Genomic DNA, 21,143 nt, shown 5'->3' on the forward strand with positions numbered 1-21,143 from the left:
AAAAAAAGTTGAAATTAAAAATTTTGTACGAATTTAATTATTAGGAGATTGACTAAAAAGTGTGTAGTATTGAAGGTGAAGAAGTATGAGGAAATACCTGTGATGTGCTACAATGATACTGCGGTAAATTGGTGTTGTTCTTATAAAAAATAATGGTGATAATAAAATATCTATGTTTTTCATCTTTCAGGAACTTTGATGTAACATTCTTATTTGGCATAATCTCGAGCAAACCCATCATCATTTTTGCCCTTCTCTTCATAAAAAAAAAAAAATAGTTTATCACTGCAATCTTCTGGCATCATGGATCATCTTTTAATAGTCCAAAGTTTTTATAAATTGACAAGTCTAATTATTTATCCAAACAATTTAATTAAAAAATTGGTTAAATATAACAATTTCATTAATTTGATGGTATTTCCTTAATTGGCTTTTGAGCAAAGAGCTTAGACAGCTGGCCTATTGTTAATTCTTTGAGGTTCCTGTACTAAAAATGTGGCATCATACACAACAATACAACACTTCTCCTTCCCAAGACAATCTTGCAAAAGCCCAAAAACTTTCACTTAAGTGCAAATTACTATGCAAGCAAATCAAATGTAATAAATTTAAATTGGCAGAAGATTATCTCCTCCACCTTTTCCATCATATGCATACTATGCATAGCGTCAGAGAGCTCTTCTGGAAGGAGCAACATGGTCCTTGGAATTTCCATGGCTAGAAGTGCAATTCATATCAGATTGGCTTGTTCTTAGCACACTAATCACTTACAGCTCCTGCTTAGTATCCATGTTATTAAATCAATGGTAGATTTAGACAGGCATATAAGGATATGATTGTAAAGTGATTAAAGCATGTTAATTGAATTGATAAAACTAGAAGGATATACAACTGAAAATATTATATAAGTTTATGATTTTTATTGTCATGAAGCCTATTTTATGTATACAATAGTTTTTCTGCAAAGCAATAAATATTTGCGAAGAAAAATATTCTTCTATGCATTGGTACTAAGGTGAAATTCTCTATCGAACTTAAGGTGGCATCACCATCATAATGTTAATTTGTTGATAGGTTATAGATTTTTTTTTAAGTGATTGAATGATTGGAATGAGGATTGTTGAACTTAGGACACTGTTAAAGCTGTACAAGTGTCAACTAGAAACTTACTAATGAGATCATTGGTACCACAACACAGGAGGTAGTCCTTAAAGCTAAACAACGTGATAGCAGTTCCAGATACTTGGGGAAAGAGAAATCCTTCTGATCTAAGTCAAATTTGAGAATTTGATGTCACAGGATCACTTGCCAATTATTATTCTGCTATCCAGCACCTGCACAGTGAAACTAGATGGCAGTAAATATCAGTTTTATTCAATTACAAACTTGTAACATGGTCTTAAGTTTCTGCTGACAATAACGCCTAATTAGCACAACAAATGCTCAATCCTTCTTATGTTTATTTATTCATTTATATTTGAGAAAAATAAGCATGTATAAGGAATAAAAAAAACTTAATAAATCAGTCAATAAAAGATCCTCTAGAACAGGGGGATGGAGGATCTTCAATCCAAACGATAAAGCAATCGGCAATTAGTGATAATTTTCTTTCCCAATTTGATAGATGCATGGAGTTGCTTGAGATGCCCCCACTTTGGCTTATTCAAATTCCCTGCAAGTCTTAAACTTTTATGCCATGACATTGTTAATGGCAATATTTGATATTTTTGCTGGCAATATTTGATATTTTTGCTAGCAATACATCAATCAAGGTTTAAAGTATATATCAACATAGATTTAATTGTGAATTACCATATTCATCAATTGGAACCTTATAATCATATGATGTGGTTATATATGGACCTCCTACGTTGGGTCCAAAGTTAGTTCCTCCATGATATTGAATGGAGGTTAAGAAAAACTTGTCAATAAGTTAAAGCAAACATAAGTCCATTGAAAATAAACATATGAAGTCATTGCTTTGCAGGGAAATACCATATAGTAGTTATTCAAGACCCCACCAGCTTAGACAAATCGAGCAATTGAAAATGCCAAATCTTTAGCAGTGCTATATGGGTTTTTCCCACCCCAGGCCTTAAACCTACAAGGACATACAAAAAATGCAGATTCTATGTATTTCAATAAGGTCAATTAGAAGAAAAAGTGTTATTTCAGTAGAAAAAAGGCCTACTATCCACTTCCATTCTCAAAATTTTTGGACTTATGGGATTGTTTGGATGGAAGGTATCACAGTAAAAGCCCTTGCAGGTATCAATCTATAGCACAACATGGAACAGAGCCATTAAGAGGCCAACTAGTATGAATGTTACTTTAAACTTCTGTGACTAAATTATTTAATGCTGAAGAATTAGAAATAATGAGTACAATGGGTAATGGAGCATCTGGTTGCTGGCACATAATCCACAAAACTCAAATATTTTAGGCGACAACCATTTGTGCACGTGATTGAATGTAACTTTTCCCTGTATTTCTATGAAGTCCTGATACTACACCACCGAAACTAAGTGAAATAGTCAATGTGGCAGTTAAAGTATCAATGCTCGTTCAAAGAGTCAAAGCCGAGCCAAAATATCCAAAGTGGCGATCAAAGTGTCAAATGCTCATTCAAAGAGTCAAAGTCGAGCCAGAGGTGACTTAACCACCTAAACTGAGTAGGATCAAACTTGATAAAAGATTGTTTAGTCTAGGTCCAAACGGGATAGCAACAAGAGAAGGAGCAAAGTTATCGCTCGGGAAACAAGCCAAGCAAAATTTAGACCAAGTAATACTAGCGTCAAGCAAAGATCAAGCCGGATTATAAGGAGAAAATCTTGGGATGTCAACCTAAGATTGTCTCTGTGATTAAGGCAAGACTATTTTCCTTAAAACTTATAAATATTAGAAGCAGCTAGGGGGATCAAAAACATTAGTTTTGTAAAAATTCACTATTAAATTATTCTCTTATTCACAACCTATGATTTCCAAACTTGAGTGTCGTAGTGGCTGGATGAGGGCCACCGACCTCACATTTTGTTGTTTTATAGGGTTACGTGCCATAAGACTGGACTTTATAAGTTCATAGCACCATCAGGTCCCATGATGTTTCCATATTCATTCTTAATCTATTATGTACAAACACAAAAGTTCAGCAACTTTGAGACCAAAAAAAAAAATCCTAGTAATACAAATATAAATGCTACTTGAATCATATAGAAGAAAGAATGAAAAATGCTATAAATGTAAAAACATGTGCAAGAATTATAGGTCCTCTCTATGGAGCAAACGTTTTTGCTTCTTTCAGGATGTTTACAATTTTAGTGTTAAAAGTTTTCATTTCATTCTATAGAAAGCAAAATTATAGTGCTCATATCAAGTATTGATATGAACATTGCAAAGGAAAAAAAAAATAGAGCAAGTAAAAAATGAAACCTTGTAAATCTCATTGTCTGTCCTCAATCCAATGCCTGGAGCATTGTCCAACCTCATAGGGAAGTCACTGAGATGCATATTAGTATTCTCTTTACAAGCATATTAGAAAGAAACCCATTATTCCATTCAACACAAACGTAAAAGCCAATCCGCAGAATGACATGAAGTCCATCTTTTTGAATGAGAGTGAAGAATTTCACAATGTCCAAATTTCCAGAGAAATTATTTATACACACACACACACACACACACACACACACACATATATTAGGGGAGAAAATCAAAATTTTCTTTTTCAACTTAAAAGTCTAGCAGCAATTCAAACCAACCACCGGATAGGCTCATGGCGATCCCAAAAGACATAAGTTTTAATAGCATCAAGGCTGCCCTCCTTGGACTTGTTACTTAGATCAAGTCACATCTGCATACCACCACATAATCATAATACTTAGAAGTATAGAATCAGGAAATGCATTTAAAAGAACTACTTGTTTTCTAGAAGTGCTAGCACCAGCTAGTGAACAATGATATTTTCAATACCTTAGGGGTACTGTAGGGATAATGAATTGCACTAGAGAAAATGATTTTGTGTTCACCATTGATGATAATGGCACTGGAATCATATTCAACTGTTGTTGCTGAGCACAAGCATAGTAAATATAAACTTGCAATGAAAAGAATCACAATCTAAGAACTTGACAACATCTTGAATAAGAAATGACTGTTCTTTTTGTATCTTTTGATAAAGTAGAAAAGGTAACAAGGAAAACGAAAACAAAATAACAAAATAAAGAAAGAAGTGGGAAGCTTCCCTACCCGAATTGAGTTAAAGCAGAATGCTTTCTCACCATTGATGTAAAGTGACACTTTTACTATCTAATGGTTGTCGATTCCACCAAAAATTAACTGAAATTATTAGTAATGAAATATTTTCTGAATGAATTCAATAAGTGGTAATCCAAGTCGAACCCTAGAGACTGAGTTGCTAAATTTCATGCATGTGTATAACAGAAAAAGAAATAAAGGTGGGGGGGGGGGGGGGTTGTAACACTAAATTAGAAGAAATCAAGTTTAGAAATTAAAGAACTAAATTTAGGTATAAAACTCTTAATTTAAACAAACTTCAATCCAAGGTAATTCGCATTCCAATGCGTGATTCAATCATAGATAAAAGAAATACAATTATCTCTTATTGAATACTTAACGTAGATTTACCAAATAGCGAGGTAAAACCCCTAACTTTTCTATACTTATCAATTTGAGCCTAGCACTCTTGTTGACTCTAATTATTAACTGAATTGGTATTAAGCAATCCTCATCAAATTAATAACTGCTTTAAGAACAGAAAGTAGTTAAGCTTGAACAACGATTTATAAAGCATAAATCATTTAATTCACCCTATTGTTTCCTTAGGTTATTATCAAAAACTTGGATCATAATCAATAAAACCTAATTGCTACTCACATTCAATCTTACACAATAATTACGGATTATGAAGATGAACTAGCAATTAATCACATCAAACAATTAACTAATAGACCTTTTTAGCAAATCATTTAATAGATCAAAAATAATGAAATCGAGAAATAATAGATATTCAAAAAGGCATAATTTAAATTAAGAACCTGGTCTCACAAATCATGCATAAGAACTAGAATCCCTTAAACTGAATTTAGAAACTTAGCCGCTCATGTTTATGGCTTACAAAAGAAAAATAAAATGGAGAAATCTAAAACTATGGACGTGAATGGAGAATGAAGGTGTAATGAAGGTGTCGAAGGTCTGAATGAATGTGTGTCTCCGCTGTTGCTAAAGATGTCTTTATAATCAAAAAGCTAATCCACAGATAAGAACCAATCATGGAAAATTTTTGAAATTTAAAAAGACAGATTCTCTACTTTGCAATCATGTCTAATTTTCAGCTACTTTCCTTCCAATTTGTCTCTGACTTCTTCAAGAAAGTTGTAACCCTACTTCTTAGCTTTCCAACGAGTACTCATTTACCCAAATCGGAGGTCTACAGCCCAAGTTATGGGCTAAAAACCTAAACAGGTTCTATCAGGCGATCCAGCCTAAAATGACGATTTTGCTATTGTTTTTTACAATTAAAATGGCCTTATCTCGCTTCCAGCCCTTCACAACAATTGTAGAGGTGGCCTCTAAGGTTCAAATGAGCCTGTGTTTGCTTTGATTGGACATCTAGAGCTTTAGATATGAATTAAATACCAAACATGGTCTAAAAGGTCCATACTAAAATATGTTCTGGCTTCAGGGCTAATTTTGATTGTCTTCGAGGCTGAACTGAGCCTTGGTCCCTCTTAAATGTTTGTAGTGCTCTATTTTACTTTCCAACAGATCAAACGACACTCAATTTGAAAACTTAAAATTTAAGTTTCACCTGAAAAACCAAACAAAGGTCAAGGTAAAAAGATGTTGGAAATTCCCCAATTTAATGCCATTATTCCAAAAACTCATTAAGATCATGCCTAATTGATACGAAATGCCTAACCAACTGAATTAAATATAAAAAAAAACACTAGAAATACTAAACGTGATGGGAGTAAAATTAATAAATTATGCATTTATCACTGTCGCTTGTTCTTTAAGTTTTTGGTTAATGATTATTTTGTAATGTACTAAAGTATGGGTTAGTATGGCTGATTTCAGTTCAGCAAAGTTAGTAAAGTATGGAGCTTTCCTTGTAAAACTTAACTTAATGTTCTAGTGCTTGTATACATTTTGAATTAATGAAATATTGTAGTAGAGAAAAAGAGTTCTCCTGCAATTTTTCCCCATTTTCTTTGTTTGTTATGCTTATAATTGGTATCGGGGCATTTAGATCTTAGATAGGGAGTGTGAGAGAAAACAAATAAGAGAACTTTCACCATAAAAACCATAAACACTTGAGTGTTATTCATGGCCTCTAGCAGCTATTCATCAACTGCACCCCTTGTTTTTATAGGAGAAAACTATGTCTTTTAGTTTATCAAAATGAAGGCCTATATAAGGGCTTTTGACCTTTGGGAGGTAGTGGAAACAGGGAGAGATCCACTACCATTGAGAGTTGATCCTACATTAGCTTAAATAAATCATCACTTTGAGGAATGTGCAAGAAGTATAAAGCTTTGTCCTGTTTGCACCAAGCTATATTTGATGTTAGATTCACAAGGATTATGGCTTCTGAAACAATTAAAGAGCATGGGATAAGCTTAAGGAAGAGTTCCATAGCAGTGACAAAACAAAACAGATGTAGATGTTGAATCTCAGAAGAGACTTTGAGGTTCTGAGAATGAAAGATTTTGAATCAGTAAAAGAATACTTAGATGGGATTATGAAGACCATAAATCAGATAAGGCTACTTGGGGATGAGTTAACAGATAAAAGAATAGTACAAAAAGTGCTTGCAACCTTACTCGAGATATTTGAACAAAAAATCTCTTCCCTTGAAGACTCTTAAAATCTTTCTTAGATCACTTTGGCTGAGCTAGTGAATTCTCTGCAGGCAATAGAATAAAGGAGTGCGAGGATGGAAGAAAAATATGAGGAAGCATTAATGGCAAAACAAAAAGGCAAGGTTCAAGCTACTTCAGAAAGGAAAAGATCTAAGGAGAAAGATAATTTAAAAGCAAGAAAGATGAAGGCTATAAGGAGAAAAATAAAGATAGCAAGTTCCCACCATGTCCAAATTGCAAGAAAACAAACCATTCAAAAAAATTTTATTGGTTTTGACTTGGAATACATTATAGAGCTTGCAAAAAGTTATGCTATGTTGAGAAAGTATACAAGAACAAAGATAAGCGTGTAACACCCCTTACCCATCTACAGTGTAGCCGAGCAAGGAATGCACATTCGGTGCCGGAGCACCCTATCTTATGCTATCCTATTCACTGTTAATTTCAAAACTTTATTTGTTCAAAAATGGTTTAGGCACTAATGTTATTTATTAAAGTCTGACTAATGTGGTAAATACCATATGGTCTCAATAATCATAATCACAATCTCATTCATAATCACACTCAGCTCTCATATCGAAATTCTCAATTTCATCAATGTACATAATTTGCAACTAATTGCATAAAATCATAGTCTACATGTTATATAGTTTAAGTAAATCACAGATTTATTCAATACAATTTCTTAATTTGAATTACAACATAAGAAATAATTAAAATATACAAAATATGTTATATGCTTAATGTGAGCCCTATCTACATACATTACTGAGGAGGTGATAACCTTGAACTCTTCTGACACTTCTGCAGATCTGGACTCAAAAAATCTCAGTCAATTGTCTACTGGTTTTACCTTCAGTACCTGCGCGAGGAAACAATTCCATTGCGCTAAGCATTTCTGCTTAGTGGTGCAATAACACAACAATAAAATAATATATACAAATAAAGAAAGAAATAAATCATAATTCGGATACTCAGGAATCAATTTAATTTGGTATGGTATTTTTAGTATCAACTATCTTATATACTAGTTTGTTCCTCTTTGGAAGTGCTAAGTTTATAACATTTCAGTAATAATACCCAGTATACAAATTATTCTAACTGTATTGTATTTTAAGTCTCTAGGATTCTGCAAATTGTATTTTTGTTATGTTTCTATTGCTAATCTCTTTTACTCATTTCATTTAATACTTAATTTAATTGTGCTGAAATTTCATTATACTTAACTGCCTGAATGAAATAATATTTTAATTGACTGCCCGTGTAGCCTATACACTGACCAGACTGGAAAAAATGGATAAAATAGCACTAAGTACCTACTACCTCAAGCCGTCACACCATCGGTCACAAAGTTTCTCCCGGTATGCAAATAGTGGATGAAATAGTACTGGGTACCTAGTACCTTGGGCCGTCACACCATCGGTCACAAAGTATCTCTTGGTGTGCAAACAGTGGATGAAATAGCACTGAGTACCTAGTACCTTGGGCCGTCACACCATCGGTCATAAAGTATCTCTCGGTGTGCAAACAGTGAGGCTAAGAAGCCATATAATCAATCAGGCAATAAGGCGATTATAATTACATAATCCATATAGCCATAGGCTATTAAAATCATAGTGCGGCATAATAAGCCATAAAATACAATATAACACGATGCCATTTACAATATAGCTGTTAAAACCCTATTGGCATGCCAACTTATCCAAACTAGTCAATTAGGCAAACTAGGGTATATTACAAGATTACATATTTAATTCTTTATTTTTAGGGTGTATACATCCTTATGCCTTTTACTGGTCAACGAACATATTGACCTTTTTATACATCATGGATAAGTTGATTCTAGTATAAACATGTCACAATTTGCATTTCAATATGATGCCAATATAGTACATTGTACAATTCTCACAAGTTGGCATTTATTATCAATTTTATTTCTAAGGCTTATTACATGATAATATCAATTTTTCAGTTTTAGCATGCTAGATTAATCTAGCTCAATGTTCTGTTTCCCTTGGTTTTTAGTTTCTGATCAAAGAAGCAAATTTATAGGTCTATGTCTCATTAAAATTTTGCCACTGATTTCATGTGATTCTGAGTTATATAGACTAAGATATGGTCAATTTACTAAAACTGTACAGATTGCATTTTCAATGCAATTTTAGGTCATTTTTAGGTCAAATTCAATTCAGGCAGATTTAAGAACCTAACTTGGGCAAGCAATTTGACTTAGTTCTGGTCATTTCTAGGCTTTGGTGTCTTCATAAGAGTTGTAGCTCTATCTCTAAGCTTTCCATTGATATAAGTTTCAGGTCATTTGGACCTGTTTTGAGTAAGTTATGGCCAATTGAATGGGTACTGTTCATATGGTCAAATTCTGGGTTGCAATGGTTCTGGAGAGTTTTGATACCTCAACTTGTGCAAGCAATTTGACTTAGTAAATGTTATTTCTGGATTCTGTAATCTCCACCAAAGTTGTAACCCTATGTCAAAGCTTTCCAATAGTATAAATTTCAGGTCATTTGGACCTGTCTACAGTGAGTTATGGCTATTTACGTGAATACTGTTCATATTGTCAAAAATTCTGGGTTCACTAATGGCAATCCGGATTTGGTCACTTTTTAGGTCACTTTCTAGGCAAAATTTTGGCATAACTTCTACATGTAAATTGGTCATACCAAATTAGAGTCACACATTTTTATTTATGGCTTAATTTATTTATTGTTTTCAACATAACACAACCTGCACAAGAATTTACACTTCCAATTGTCATTCCTGCTTCTCCCAAAACTACAATTCAGCATTCATAGCACTTCTAATCTCATTCATCAAGTCTCAAATTAGTCAATTCCTAGCAGTATACATAAATCCTCAATATACAATACACAATCTTAATTCAAGGAGGCAAAATTAACATCTTAAACATGGGATTTAATTAGCTAATACCTATACTTCAATTAGCCATATACAATACACATTCACTACTCCATCAATACTATAATTCACCAAGTAATTTCATGAAATTATCAACCTTCTAAGCTCATCAAAGCTGCTAGAATTTACCACTTGTCCTAGGTCTTCCACAATTACTCAAACCCTACCTCAAAACATTAACATTAAACATACACATGAAATAATCTTTCTAACTCATGTAAGACCTTAATTAACATCACAAAACACCCCTTTTAGACATAAATAAATCAAACCCTAAATTCTTCCATGGATGCCAAATTTGAGTTCACCAAATACCCAACCAATTCTTCAAATGTCTTAACCATTCAACTCATCTCAAAGTTTAATTAAGTGAGGAAGGGAAAACTAGCACTAACCTTTTGTTTGGAGCTTGCTAAACCTTGCAATTTCTTCTTTTTTTTTGCTGCCTAAAGCTTTCCCATGGTGTGGAGACAAAGTTTGATGAAGCGAACCTTGAGTTTTAAGTTGAAAATGGGGGAGGATTGAAGCTTGCATGATGAATTCTCATGGAGGAAAAATGGAGACCCTTATTCGGCCATGGAAGTGGAATTGAAGAAAATGAATTGTTTTCCTCATAAAATCTATCAACTTAGTGCTTTTTTATGTCCATAATGCTCCACTAATTAAAGGTTTATGAATATAATAGATGCCACTCACTTTAGGTTAATATTAGTATAATTAAACTTATAGTTATTTCAATTATATCCCCATAATTTCTTTTAATTACATTATGAATAAAACTTCTTATTTTCATTTCATTTTCAAATTTTAATACTACTTATTTTTCATGGACATTTGGGTCAAAAGTCAACTCTAGGTGTCAATTAATCAAAATGCCCCTCTTCGGGTTGCATTTCGAATTTTTCAGTAATACCGATTTAATCTTTGACCTGCCGATTTCTTAAATTTTCATTTTTATTTATATTGACTTACTAAATTTTCTTTGACATTTTCAATGTCAATTACACCTCAGTAGACCTTTAATTATGTCCCGAAAATTTTTCCCAAGGTTCCCCGCAGTCCAGGGCTAGTCAACGGTCCTCGCCGTAACTTTCCAGTGCGGTCACCCATCACTACGATTCCAGCACGTTTAACCTAATTGCACTTCGTCTCTTTTATTTTCTTTTAATTTTTCTTGTATTTTCTTACCTTGTATCCCATCATTTTATGTCTCCTCACTATCACCAAAATGTAGTTCTAGACATTCTAATAGTCCAAGCAAACATTAGCCACCGGAACAGTGGAACATACGGACTACGTAAAGTAAAGATGTTATAGAGCGATAGGCTCAAGTTACTAAAGAACACGAGCAACAGGAGGAAAAGCTTTTTACAGCAACCTGTTACTCTTTTAACACAAGTAGAGATGCTTGGTTGATAGATAGTTGCTACACACACCACATGACTTCAGACATCAGTAATTTTAAGAAAATTGAAAAGACCTACTCTTCTAAAGTGAAGATTATGTTGAAGCTAAAAGAAAAGGAGTGGTTTGCAGTACAAACAAATTCAGGTACAAAATTAATTCATGATGTTCTATATGTGCTTGAAATAAGTTAAAGTTTGTTGAGTGTAGGTCAGATGCTAGAAAGAAATTATACTTTACATTTTGAGAATATGTCTTGCACTATATTTGATTAGTCTAGTTGTGAGTTATGGACTGGCTAAAGGAAGAGAAAAAGCTTTCCTATTGAGTGGAAGTAAACTGAAATTCATGCCTTTCCTAGTTATGTTGATGATTCCTCATTGTGGCTTACGAGGATGGGTCATTTTAATTACTCTTCATTGAAATATATGCAAAGCAAGGAGTTGGTTAAAGATATGCCTATAGTATGTGATACTAAGGGTGTGTGTGAAGTATGTTAATTGGGGAAGCAAAAAAAAAATTGCCATTTCCAATGAATATGGCTTAAAGAGCATTTCAGAAGCTACAACTCATTCACATTGACATGTGTAGACCCATGAATACTCCATCCTTAAGTGGAAACAGTTATTTTATTCTCTTCATTGATGATTTTTCTAGAATGTGCTGGGCTTACTTTTTAAAACAGAAGTTAAAAGTTTTTGGTGTATTTCAAAAATTCAAAGCTGTGGTGGAGACTTAATCTGATTGTAAAATAAAGATTTTAAGGTATGATAATGGAATTGAATATACTTCTGAGAGGTTTGATAAGTTTTGTGAAGAAGTTAGGATTCATTATCAGCTCACTGTCAGTTATACTCCTCAACAGAATGGGGTGAGTGAGAGAAAGAATAAAACAATGATGGAAATGGCAAGGTATCTTTTGTTTAAGAAAGATATGCCTAATAAGTTTTAGTTGAAGCGATTAACATCTGCAGATATTTCTTTGAATTTGTTACCTATAAGAGCCTTAAAAGGTAAAACTCCATTTGAAGCATGGTTTGGGAATAAACCTTTAGTTAGTCATCTAAGAGTGTTTGGATGCATTTGTTACACACTTGTTCTTGATGTTAAGAGGAGTAAGTTGGATCACAAGGTTGAGATTGGAGTGTTTCTTTGACATGGTAGCAATATGAAGGGTTATAGAATGTTTAATGTGCAAATTGAGAAGGTGATTATCAGCAGAAATATCAAATTTGATGAATTTGCATCTTGGTGTTGGGATAAAAAAGAAGTTGTGACTACTAGCAATGATTTTGCTAGTGGAAACATGCCTCAAGAATAAGATGCAACTCTTTTAGAAGATGAAGTAGATGTTGCAAGTGATTCAGATATTGAAAATGCAGTGAGGGGAACCAGATCCTTAGCTGATATTTATGAACGATACAATATAGCTTTGGTAAAACCTGTGAGTTATGAAGAGGCAACAAAGTCTTCAAATTGGAGGGCTACAATGGAAGAGTTAAAAATGATTCATAAAAATGAAACTTGGCTGCTGGTTGACAAGCCTACAATAAGAAAGTAATTGGAGTGAGATAAGAACCAAGTTGAATTTGGATGGTTTAGTTAACAAATTCAAAGCAAGACTAGTTATCAAAGGCTACTCATAATAGTATGGGGTGGATTTCACAGATACCTTTGCACCAGTAGCAAGGTATGACACGATAAGGCTTCTCATTGCCTTAGCAGCTCAGAAAATTTGGGAAATTTTTCAGCTTGATGTCAAATCAGCCTTCTTGAATGGCTATCTACAGGAGAAGATATTCGTAGAACAACCACCTGGTTTTATTGTGAAAGGAAAAGAAGACAAGGTTTATTTGCTCAAGAAGACTCTATATGGTTTAAAATAGGCTCCTGGAGCTTGGGACACCAAAATAGATGAGCATTTGTTGATGATGGGGTTCAAAAGAAGCATTAGCGAGGCTACTTTGTATGTGAAAAGTGTTAATGGTGATTTACTAATAGTGTCATTGCATGTAGATGATCTTCTGATTGCTGGTAATAACATCTCATTTGTGAAAGAATTTAAAAGGAAATACAGAATGTGTTTGAGATGACTGATCTTGGAAGGTTGTCTTATTTCCTTAGAATGGAAGTTCATCAATTTGAGGAAGGAACTTTCATAAATCAAGAGAAATATGCTAAGGAGATTCTAAGGAAATTTGTCATGGAGAATTGTAAAGCAGCTGATACTCATTTACCATAGAATAAAAATATGGGCAAAAAAGATGGGTTTGATAAGGTGGATGCTGGAATTTATGGAAGTTTAATTGGGTGTTAAATATATATGAAGTTAATGGGATAAGTAGGTAGTGATTAGGGTGGTTCAGTTGATGACATGAAGAGCACATCTGGGTATGCATTCACCATTGGTTCAGGTGTTATAAGTTATAATTCAAAAAAGAATGATGTTGTGGCTCAATCAACAGTTGAAGCAAAGTATATTTCACTTGCAGCTGTTGTTAATCAAGTTATATGGTTGAGAAAAATTATCAATTATTTGCATCGGATGCAAGAAGAAGCTACAACCATTTATGGTGACAATCAATTTGCTGTGGCTATGGCTAAAAATCTTGTTTTTCATGGAAGAACTAAGCATATAAAGATTAAGTATCATTTCATCAGAGACGCTAAGAAAGAAGAAGAAGTGAAGTTGGTTCATTGTTGTTCAGAAGTCCATTAAGTTGATATTCTAACTAAGCCCTTGTCCAAAGTAAGGTTTGAAACATTAAGGAAGACCTTTGGTGTTTCCAGCAAAAGGGCTAAGGATGAGTGTTGATGTAAAGTGACACTTTTGCTGTCACTTGTTTGTTAAGTTTTGGTTAATGATTATTTTGTAATGTACTAAAGTATGGGTTAGTATGGCTGATTTCAGTTCAGCAGATATGTATGGGTTTAATCAGTGAAGTATGGGGCTTTTCTTGTAAAACTTAACTTAATGTATTAGTGCTTATGTATATTTTGAATTAATGAAATATTGCAGTAGAGAAAGAGAGTTCTCCTGCAATTTCTCCCCATTTTCTTTGTTCTCTATGCTTACACTTACATAGACAACCCCAACATCTAAAATTAGGCAATGGTCCATATCTAGAAAATAATGTCTCCCTAAATTATCTTTAACAAGGGATAAAACAGATTATAGGTTTTAGTTACAAACAATCGCTCTTCTTCCTTCTAAATTAGTTATAAAGTAGTCATCAGCTTTTTAACTCTCCAAAAGAAATTGGGAGTTCCTCTTTTATAATGATGTGAAATTAGTTAGTACATTTTTGTCTTATGGCCTCATTTTCACATACCATTAATTGTAAGGATGCCAGAATTGTTGAAGACTGGAGTGTCCTGATTTATGACTAACACAGGAAATGTTTCTGCAATGTAATTGTATCATGCTCTTGATAATAATTAATGGCAACCCAAACACAATAAACCCTCTCTCATCTTCAACAAGCTAATGCCTCATCAATCTTCTACTAACTCGAATTCCTTTTCTATTCAACTTCTTAGAAAATGAGAGAAATTAAAAGAAAAATAAGTAAAACAAAAAAAAGCTAATGCTAAAGAAATGGGTATGCTTGTAATGATGATAAGGACTGCAGAGATGAGTTTAATGAGCCCTCAACTCAAGCATGCCATCTTCACTCCTGTAAAGGGTTATTGAATTTCGAAAATTTTGTGCCATAGTTGAGATCATCGGTAATTTTTTGCAAAATTTAAAAGATTGTTGTTGATATAGTACGGATAAAAATCCAATCCAGAAGGAAAAGGATTTGGATCTTCAAATTCGAATTAGATTCAAATTTCATCGGTATATAATTTTGAATTAGATTCGAATTAGATTCAAAATCCTCTCAATCCAAGGATTTGGATCTTCTTATAATTTCACCTCTCAATCCAAGGAGGATTCAAATTCAATCCAATTTTTTTTTTCCTCCTTGGATTGAGAGGTGAGAAAGCTAATTGGATTGAATGGAAAATTTTAAGTCACGAATTATTAATTTTGCAAATTAAGGTCTATATTTAACTATTTATTTATGCATTAGAGTGGGAGAGGGGTAAATTATCCATGTATAAAATTTAACTCTAAATATAAATTATGTAGAATTTAATTATTGTATTTCATATTTTAATTTTTTTATATCAAATATATAATTTCATTTACAAATGAAATTTCATTATACATTTTAAATTAATTGATTTGAGATACAATCTTTCTTTGTATGCTTGAATTGGAAATGTGCTGAGCCCTAAAACCTACTTCAACTTAGAGGTTCTTCAATAGTATGAGTGAAAAATTCTTTAAAAAAATATATTCATATTGGTTTTACAAGGAATGGAGGACTTTTTAGCTATGGAGAAAAGTAAAGGAACAAGGCTGAAGAGAAGTTCCTTAATTTCTAGATGGAAAGAGGTCAACCTACGTTTCTCCTACGTTGAATCTATAATCTTCTCCTACGTTGAAGCACACAGAGAACCTCAAGTTCTCAACCATCAACCATATATGAAAAGTTGACTATTTGAATAATTTATCAAGATTATCGATAAGTGGCCTAAAATTAGAATTAAAGGAAGATTAAGTTTCTATAATTTATCCTTATCTTTCGCTTTGCATTTTTATTGTGAAAATTAAAAATTACGGATAATGGAGAAAAATTAATTAGTTTTTTTAGAAAATGAATATTGAGATGGATAAAAATTTGAGAGACTGAAAAATTATAGAGATGAAAATATTAGAAAGGTGAGAAATGAGAGAAAAATCCTAGATTTGAAAATTAAGAAAAATGAAAATATTTGAGATAAAAGAAAGAATAATTTAAATTATTTAAAATGTTTGATATTTATAAAAAAAAAATATTTCTAAAATATCCTTAAAAAACAAAGAAACAAAATCCTAAAGATTTAAAGAAATAGACACCAAGCCTAAGGATAGCAATAGGTAGGGTACCACACCTGAACCTAAATTCGATTATTATTTTCAAAATCTGAATCAGTCTCAAATCTGATTAAAATTTATTCTCAATTATTCTACTACGTCTGAACTCGATTATTGTTACCAAAAAAATATCAAAACCTATTTAATTTTATATTTTTTAATTAAAAATTTACATAAAAAGTATTTTTATTAATAATTCATATTCTAAAAATTTAATAATTCTAAAAAATATTTTAATTTTATCTTATATAAAATAAATATATAAAAATTTATAAATATTATTATAAAAAATATTTATTTTATATTTAATTAAATATTTATATAAACGGATTTATATAACATATAAAATTCAAATCTATTATAAATATTAAATTTTAAGCTTAAACCCATCCTAAATTTAATTATATATTGCCAAAACTTATTCTAGTAGATTACCATTAATTAAATATACACAAAAACACCAAGTCCAATTGGATTTGGGATTAATAAAACTGCCTACGCGTCTATGGCTATGCTTGCACCTCAAGCAGTTGCGCGTCTATGGCTATGCCTGCAGATTGGCGTACAAAAATTTCTGTTTCACTGGGCACTTTACAATTCGATCGCATGTTGATTATACTTTTTGATCCTCTTGTATACGAGTGAAATAGCAATTTCTCTCTCTCATATTAAAGTTTGTATTCTTCCGTTACTATTCAATTCGATGCCGATATATTTTAAATTTTTCAGTGCCAAAGAGTATGATTCCATCTCTGTGGATGGCTCTGTTATTTCTGTTGATGCTTTGAAAAGGAAAATTTTTGAATATAAGTATAAATCTAATATGAAGTCTCATTCTAATGGTCTATGTTTTGGTACTGATTTGGACCTTGTGGTCATTAATGCCCAGACCAATGATTGTTACGTTGATGATATGTTGATTCCTAACAATACTCGTGTCTTGATTCGCCGTATTCCTGGAACGAGGCGTGGCAAGCCCATAGACACTGCAACTATTGTTGTTATTGAAAAGCAACAGCCACTTAGTTCCTTTTATCGCACTGGTTCATCCAATACTGAAACTGTTGTTACTGCTTCATCCAGAAGCACCCCCGTAAATGCTGGTGTTAGTTCTGTGTCTGCAAGTACTATTACTAGTTTGTCCTCAACAAAATGCAGTGGAGACGCAAGTTTTGGATATGATGATGGGTTTGGGGACGATGTGTTTGTGATTCCCAGAATGAAGCCAGCTCAGTCTAGCATGACAAGTGTAGATGTGGAATCTGATGAGGACAGCAAGATTAAGGCTTTAGTCAATACTCCAGCCTTGGACTGGCAGCTTGAAGGTTCTATTGGTGTGGGTTCTAGGACCCAAGGCGTGAATCGTAGGGGTTGCGGAAGAATGGATGGCCATAGTTTTGGCGGATTGCGGAAGAAAACACCTCCAGAAGGTTATATATGTCACAGGTGTAAGGTGCCGGGACATTTTATTCAGTATTGCCGAACAAATGGAGATCCAAATTATGATTTCAAAAGAGTAAGGCCTCCTACTGGTATTCCCAAGTCGATGCTGGTGACAAACGCAGATGGCTCTTATGTTTTGTCAAGTGGTGAAACTGCTGTTTTGCAGCCTAATGATGATGCTTTTAGGAAGGAAATTTTTGGCTGCTTCCCTTCAAAGAGATCCTGGTCTGTTAGTGATCTTCCACCAGAACTCCTCTGCCCCTTGTGCAAGCAAATAATGAAAGATGCTGTATTGACTAGCAAATGCTGTTTCAAGAGCTTTTGTGATAAATGTATTAGAGACCATCTAATCATCTCTAAGTTGAAATGTGTATGTGGTGCAGCAAACGTCCTTGCTGATTCTCTGATTCCAAACATGACACTTAGAGATACAATTAATTGCTTTGTGGAGTCTAGTTGTAGTAATAGCAGAAGCGGTGAAAATGCCAAAATCAACTCTTTTCGAGTTATGGATGTGGAATCGGCTCACTGTTCGCAACCTCAGATTTCTACAACAAAACTACCTGCAGGATCATTTCAGGAAGCGAAGAAGACAACACTTGATAATATAGAAGACGAGGCAAACAAAAGGAAGCTTCTTGATGATCCTTACCAGATTGCTAAAAAACCTAGAACGACAAGAGCAGCTGATGTATCTGAAGCCACTATTGGGTCAACGAGAATGAAGGATACAGCATCACAAGGAAGTGTTCTGGTGGTTGAGGAAGAAGTGCAGGAAGAGGTGGTTTCTAGCGAGGGAGGAAAGAATAGGAATGTGGCTGAGGATGAAGTTCAGCAAAATTTGGTTTTTAGCAAGGGAGGAAAGAAAAAGAGAGGAATAAAAAATTCTCAAGATGACTCTCACAGCCTTTTGATGCCTGTTGGCTCTTATGCATATAATCCATATTGGGCTGGTGTGCAGGTGGGGGTGGAAGAATACGTAGCACCTTATTATGCTGCTCGTGCAATGAATTATGGGCTGAGCCTCTGTGGGACTACATTCAATGGCAAGATGAATCAAGCCTCTTTCAGTATGCAGCAAATGTGTGGCAGGCAATGAAGCTGCTGGTGCAAAGCTCGACAATGATTTTAACTGCAATCGTTCCTCTTTTCTATTTTCTTTCAGGGCTATATGTATAAATAATCAAATCCAACATTGATACAGTGATGTATTTTGGTCTGACCTTGACTTTTACTTGTTGTTGCTGGTTTGGTATTTTAATAAAATTTCAATTTTTTCTTAGTATATATTTTGCTTATTTTATTTATCTGCTCTCTGAATGAAATGTCTTTTGCAAAAAGGCACATTGAGGATTGTAATGAAGCCTAAGAGACAGAACAAACTTTGTAGGATGATGAATCTTTTGGAAGTGTATTCATAAGTCCATTAGTAGGATTCCATTTTGATAGTAAATTGATAGGCACAATGGTGGGCATGTGTTGTAATTGTCTCTGGATCCATGAATCTTATGAAACTCAGCTCGTGCTTTTCTTAGAGAAGAATGTAAAATTCTCAGGAATAAAACAATATTAGGAAAACTATTCTTTTGGACATCTTCTTTTTACATTTTTATAAAGAGTCACATACACAAATTAAAATAAAGTTTAAATTAAAAATTTTATATAAATTTAATTATTAGGAGATTGGCTTGAAGGTGAAGAAGCAAGAGGAAGTACTTGTGATGTGCTACAATGATAATGAGGAAAGTGGTGATGTTCTTATCAACAATAATGGTGATAATAAAAGATCTATTTTTTTCATCTTTCAGGAACTTTGATATAACATTCTTCTTTGGCATAATCTTCAGCAAACCCATCATCATTTTTGCCCTTTTCCTGATAAAAAAAAAAAAATTCAATTTATCACTGCAATCTTCTGGTATCATGGATCATCTTTTAATAGTCCATTGTTTTTATAAATTGACAAGTCTAATTATTCATCGAAACAATTTAATTAAAAAATTGGTTAAATATAACAATTTAATTAATTTGATGGTATTTCCTTAATTGGCTTATGGGCAAAGAGCTTGGGCAGCTAGCCTATTGTTAATTCCTTGAGGTTCTTGTGCTAAAAATGTGGCATTAGACACAACAATACAACACTTCTCCTTCCCAAGACATTCCTGCAAAAGCACAAAAACTTTCACTTAAGTGCAAATTACTATGCAAGCAAATCAAATATAATAAATTTAAATTGGCAGAAGATTATCTCCTCCACCTTTTCCACCACATGCATAGCGTCAGAGAGCCCTTCTGGAAGGAGCGGCATGGTCCCTTGGAATTTCCATGGCTAGATGTGGAGTTTATATCAGATTGTCTTGTTTTCAGCACACTAATCACTTACAGCTCTTGCTTAGTGTCCATGTTAATAAATTAATGGTAGATTTAGACAGACATCTAAGGATATGATTGTAAAAGTGATTAAAGCTTGTTATCTGAATTGATAAAACTAGAAGGATATACAACTGAAAAAATGGTATAAGTTGATGATTTTTATTGTCATTAAGCCTATTTTATATATACAATAGTTTTTCTACAATAAATGTTTGCGAAGAAAAATATTCTTTTTTGCATTGGTATTAAGGTGAAATTCTCTATCAAACTCAGGATGGCATCACCGTCATAATGTTAATTTGTTGACAGGCTATAGATTTTTTTCAAGTGATTGAATGATTGGAATAAGGATTGTCAAACTCAGGAAACTGCTGGAAGCTATACGAGTCTTAGCTTGAAACTTGTTAATGAGATAATTGGCACCATAGCACAGGAGGTAGTCCTTAAAGCTAAACACCGTGATAGCGGCTCTAGATGCTTGAGGAAAGTTCATCTAAGTCAAATTGGAGAATTTGATGTCACAGGATCACCAGCCAGTTATTATTTTGCTATCCAGTGCCTGCACAGTGAAAATAGATGGCAATAAATATCGATTTTATTCAATTACAACTTTGTAACATGGCCTTATGTTTCTGCTGACAATAACACCTAATTAGCACAACAAATGCAAAATCCCTCTTGTATTTATTTATTCATTTATATTTGAGAAAAATAAGCATGTATGAGGAATCAAAAAACCTTAAAACATCAGTCAATAAAAGATCCTCCAGAACAGGAGGATGCAGGATCTTCAATCCAAACAATAAAGCAATCGGCAATTGGTAATAATTTTCTTTCCCAATTTGATAGATGCATGGAGTTGCTTGGTATGCCCCCACTTTGGCTGACTCAAATTCCCTGCAAGTCTTAAACTTTTATGCCATGACATTGTTAATGGCACTATTTGATATTTTTTGCAGGCAATACATCAATTAAGGTTTAAAGTATATGTCAACATAGATTTAATTGTGAATTACCAAATTCATCAATTGGAACCTTATAATCATATGATGCAGTTATATATGGACCTCCGGCATTGCGTCCGAAGTTGGTTCCTCCATGATACTGAATGGAGCTTAAGAAAAACTTGTCAATAAGTTAAA

General features: G+C 33.4%; 1 protein-coding gene across 1 annotated transcript; it reads left to right on the forward strand.

Moving 5' to 3' along the window:
* Nucleotides 1-16,641: 16,641 nt before the first annotated feature.
* Nucleotides 16,642-18,827, forward strand: LOC110653741 (E3 ubiquitin ligase PQT3-like). Its single transcript, XM_021809510.2, has one exon. The coding sequence runs from the start codon at nucleotides 16,889-16,891 to the stop codon at nucleotides 18,725-18,727; it is 1,839 nt and encodes a 612-aa protein (XP_021665202.2). The 5' UTR covers nucleotides 16,642-16,888; the 3' UTR covers nucleotides 18,728-18,827.
* The last annotated feature ends 2,316 nt before the right edge of the window (nucleotides 18,828-21,143 follow it).

This window comes from Hevea brasiliensis, chromosome 11 (genome assembly GCF_030052815.1).
Source record: "Hevea brasiliensis isolate MT/VB/25A 57/8 chromosome 11, ASM3005281v1, whole genome shotgun sequence".
In the NCBI taxonomy this organism is placed as follows: domain Eukaryota; kingdom Viridiplantae; phylum Streptophyta; class Magnoliopsida; order Malpighiales; family Euphorbiaceae; genus Hevea; species Hevea brasiliensis.

What these genes read in the sequence shown, in the direction of transcription:
- LOC110653741 (XM_021809510.2), top strand. Translation starts at nt 16,889, where the DNA reads ATGCCGATATATTTTAAATTTTTCAGTGCCAAAGAGTATGATTCCATC.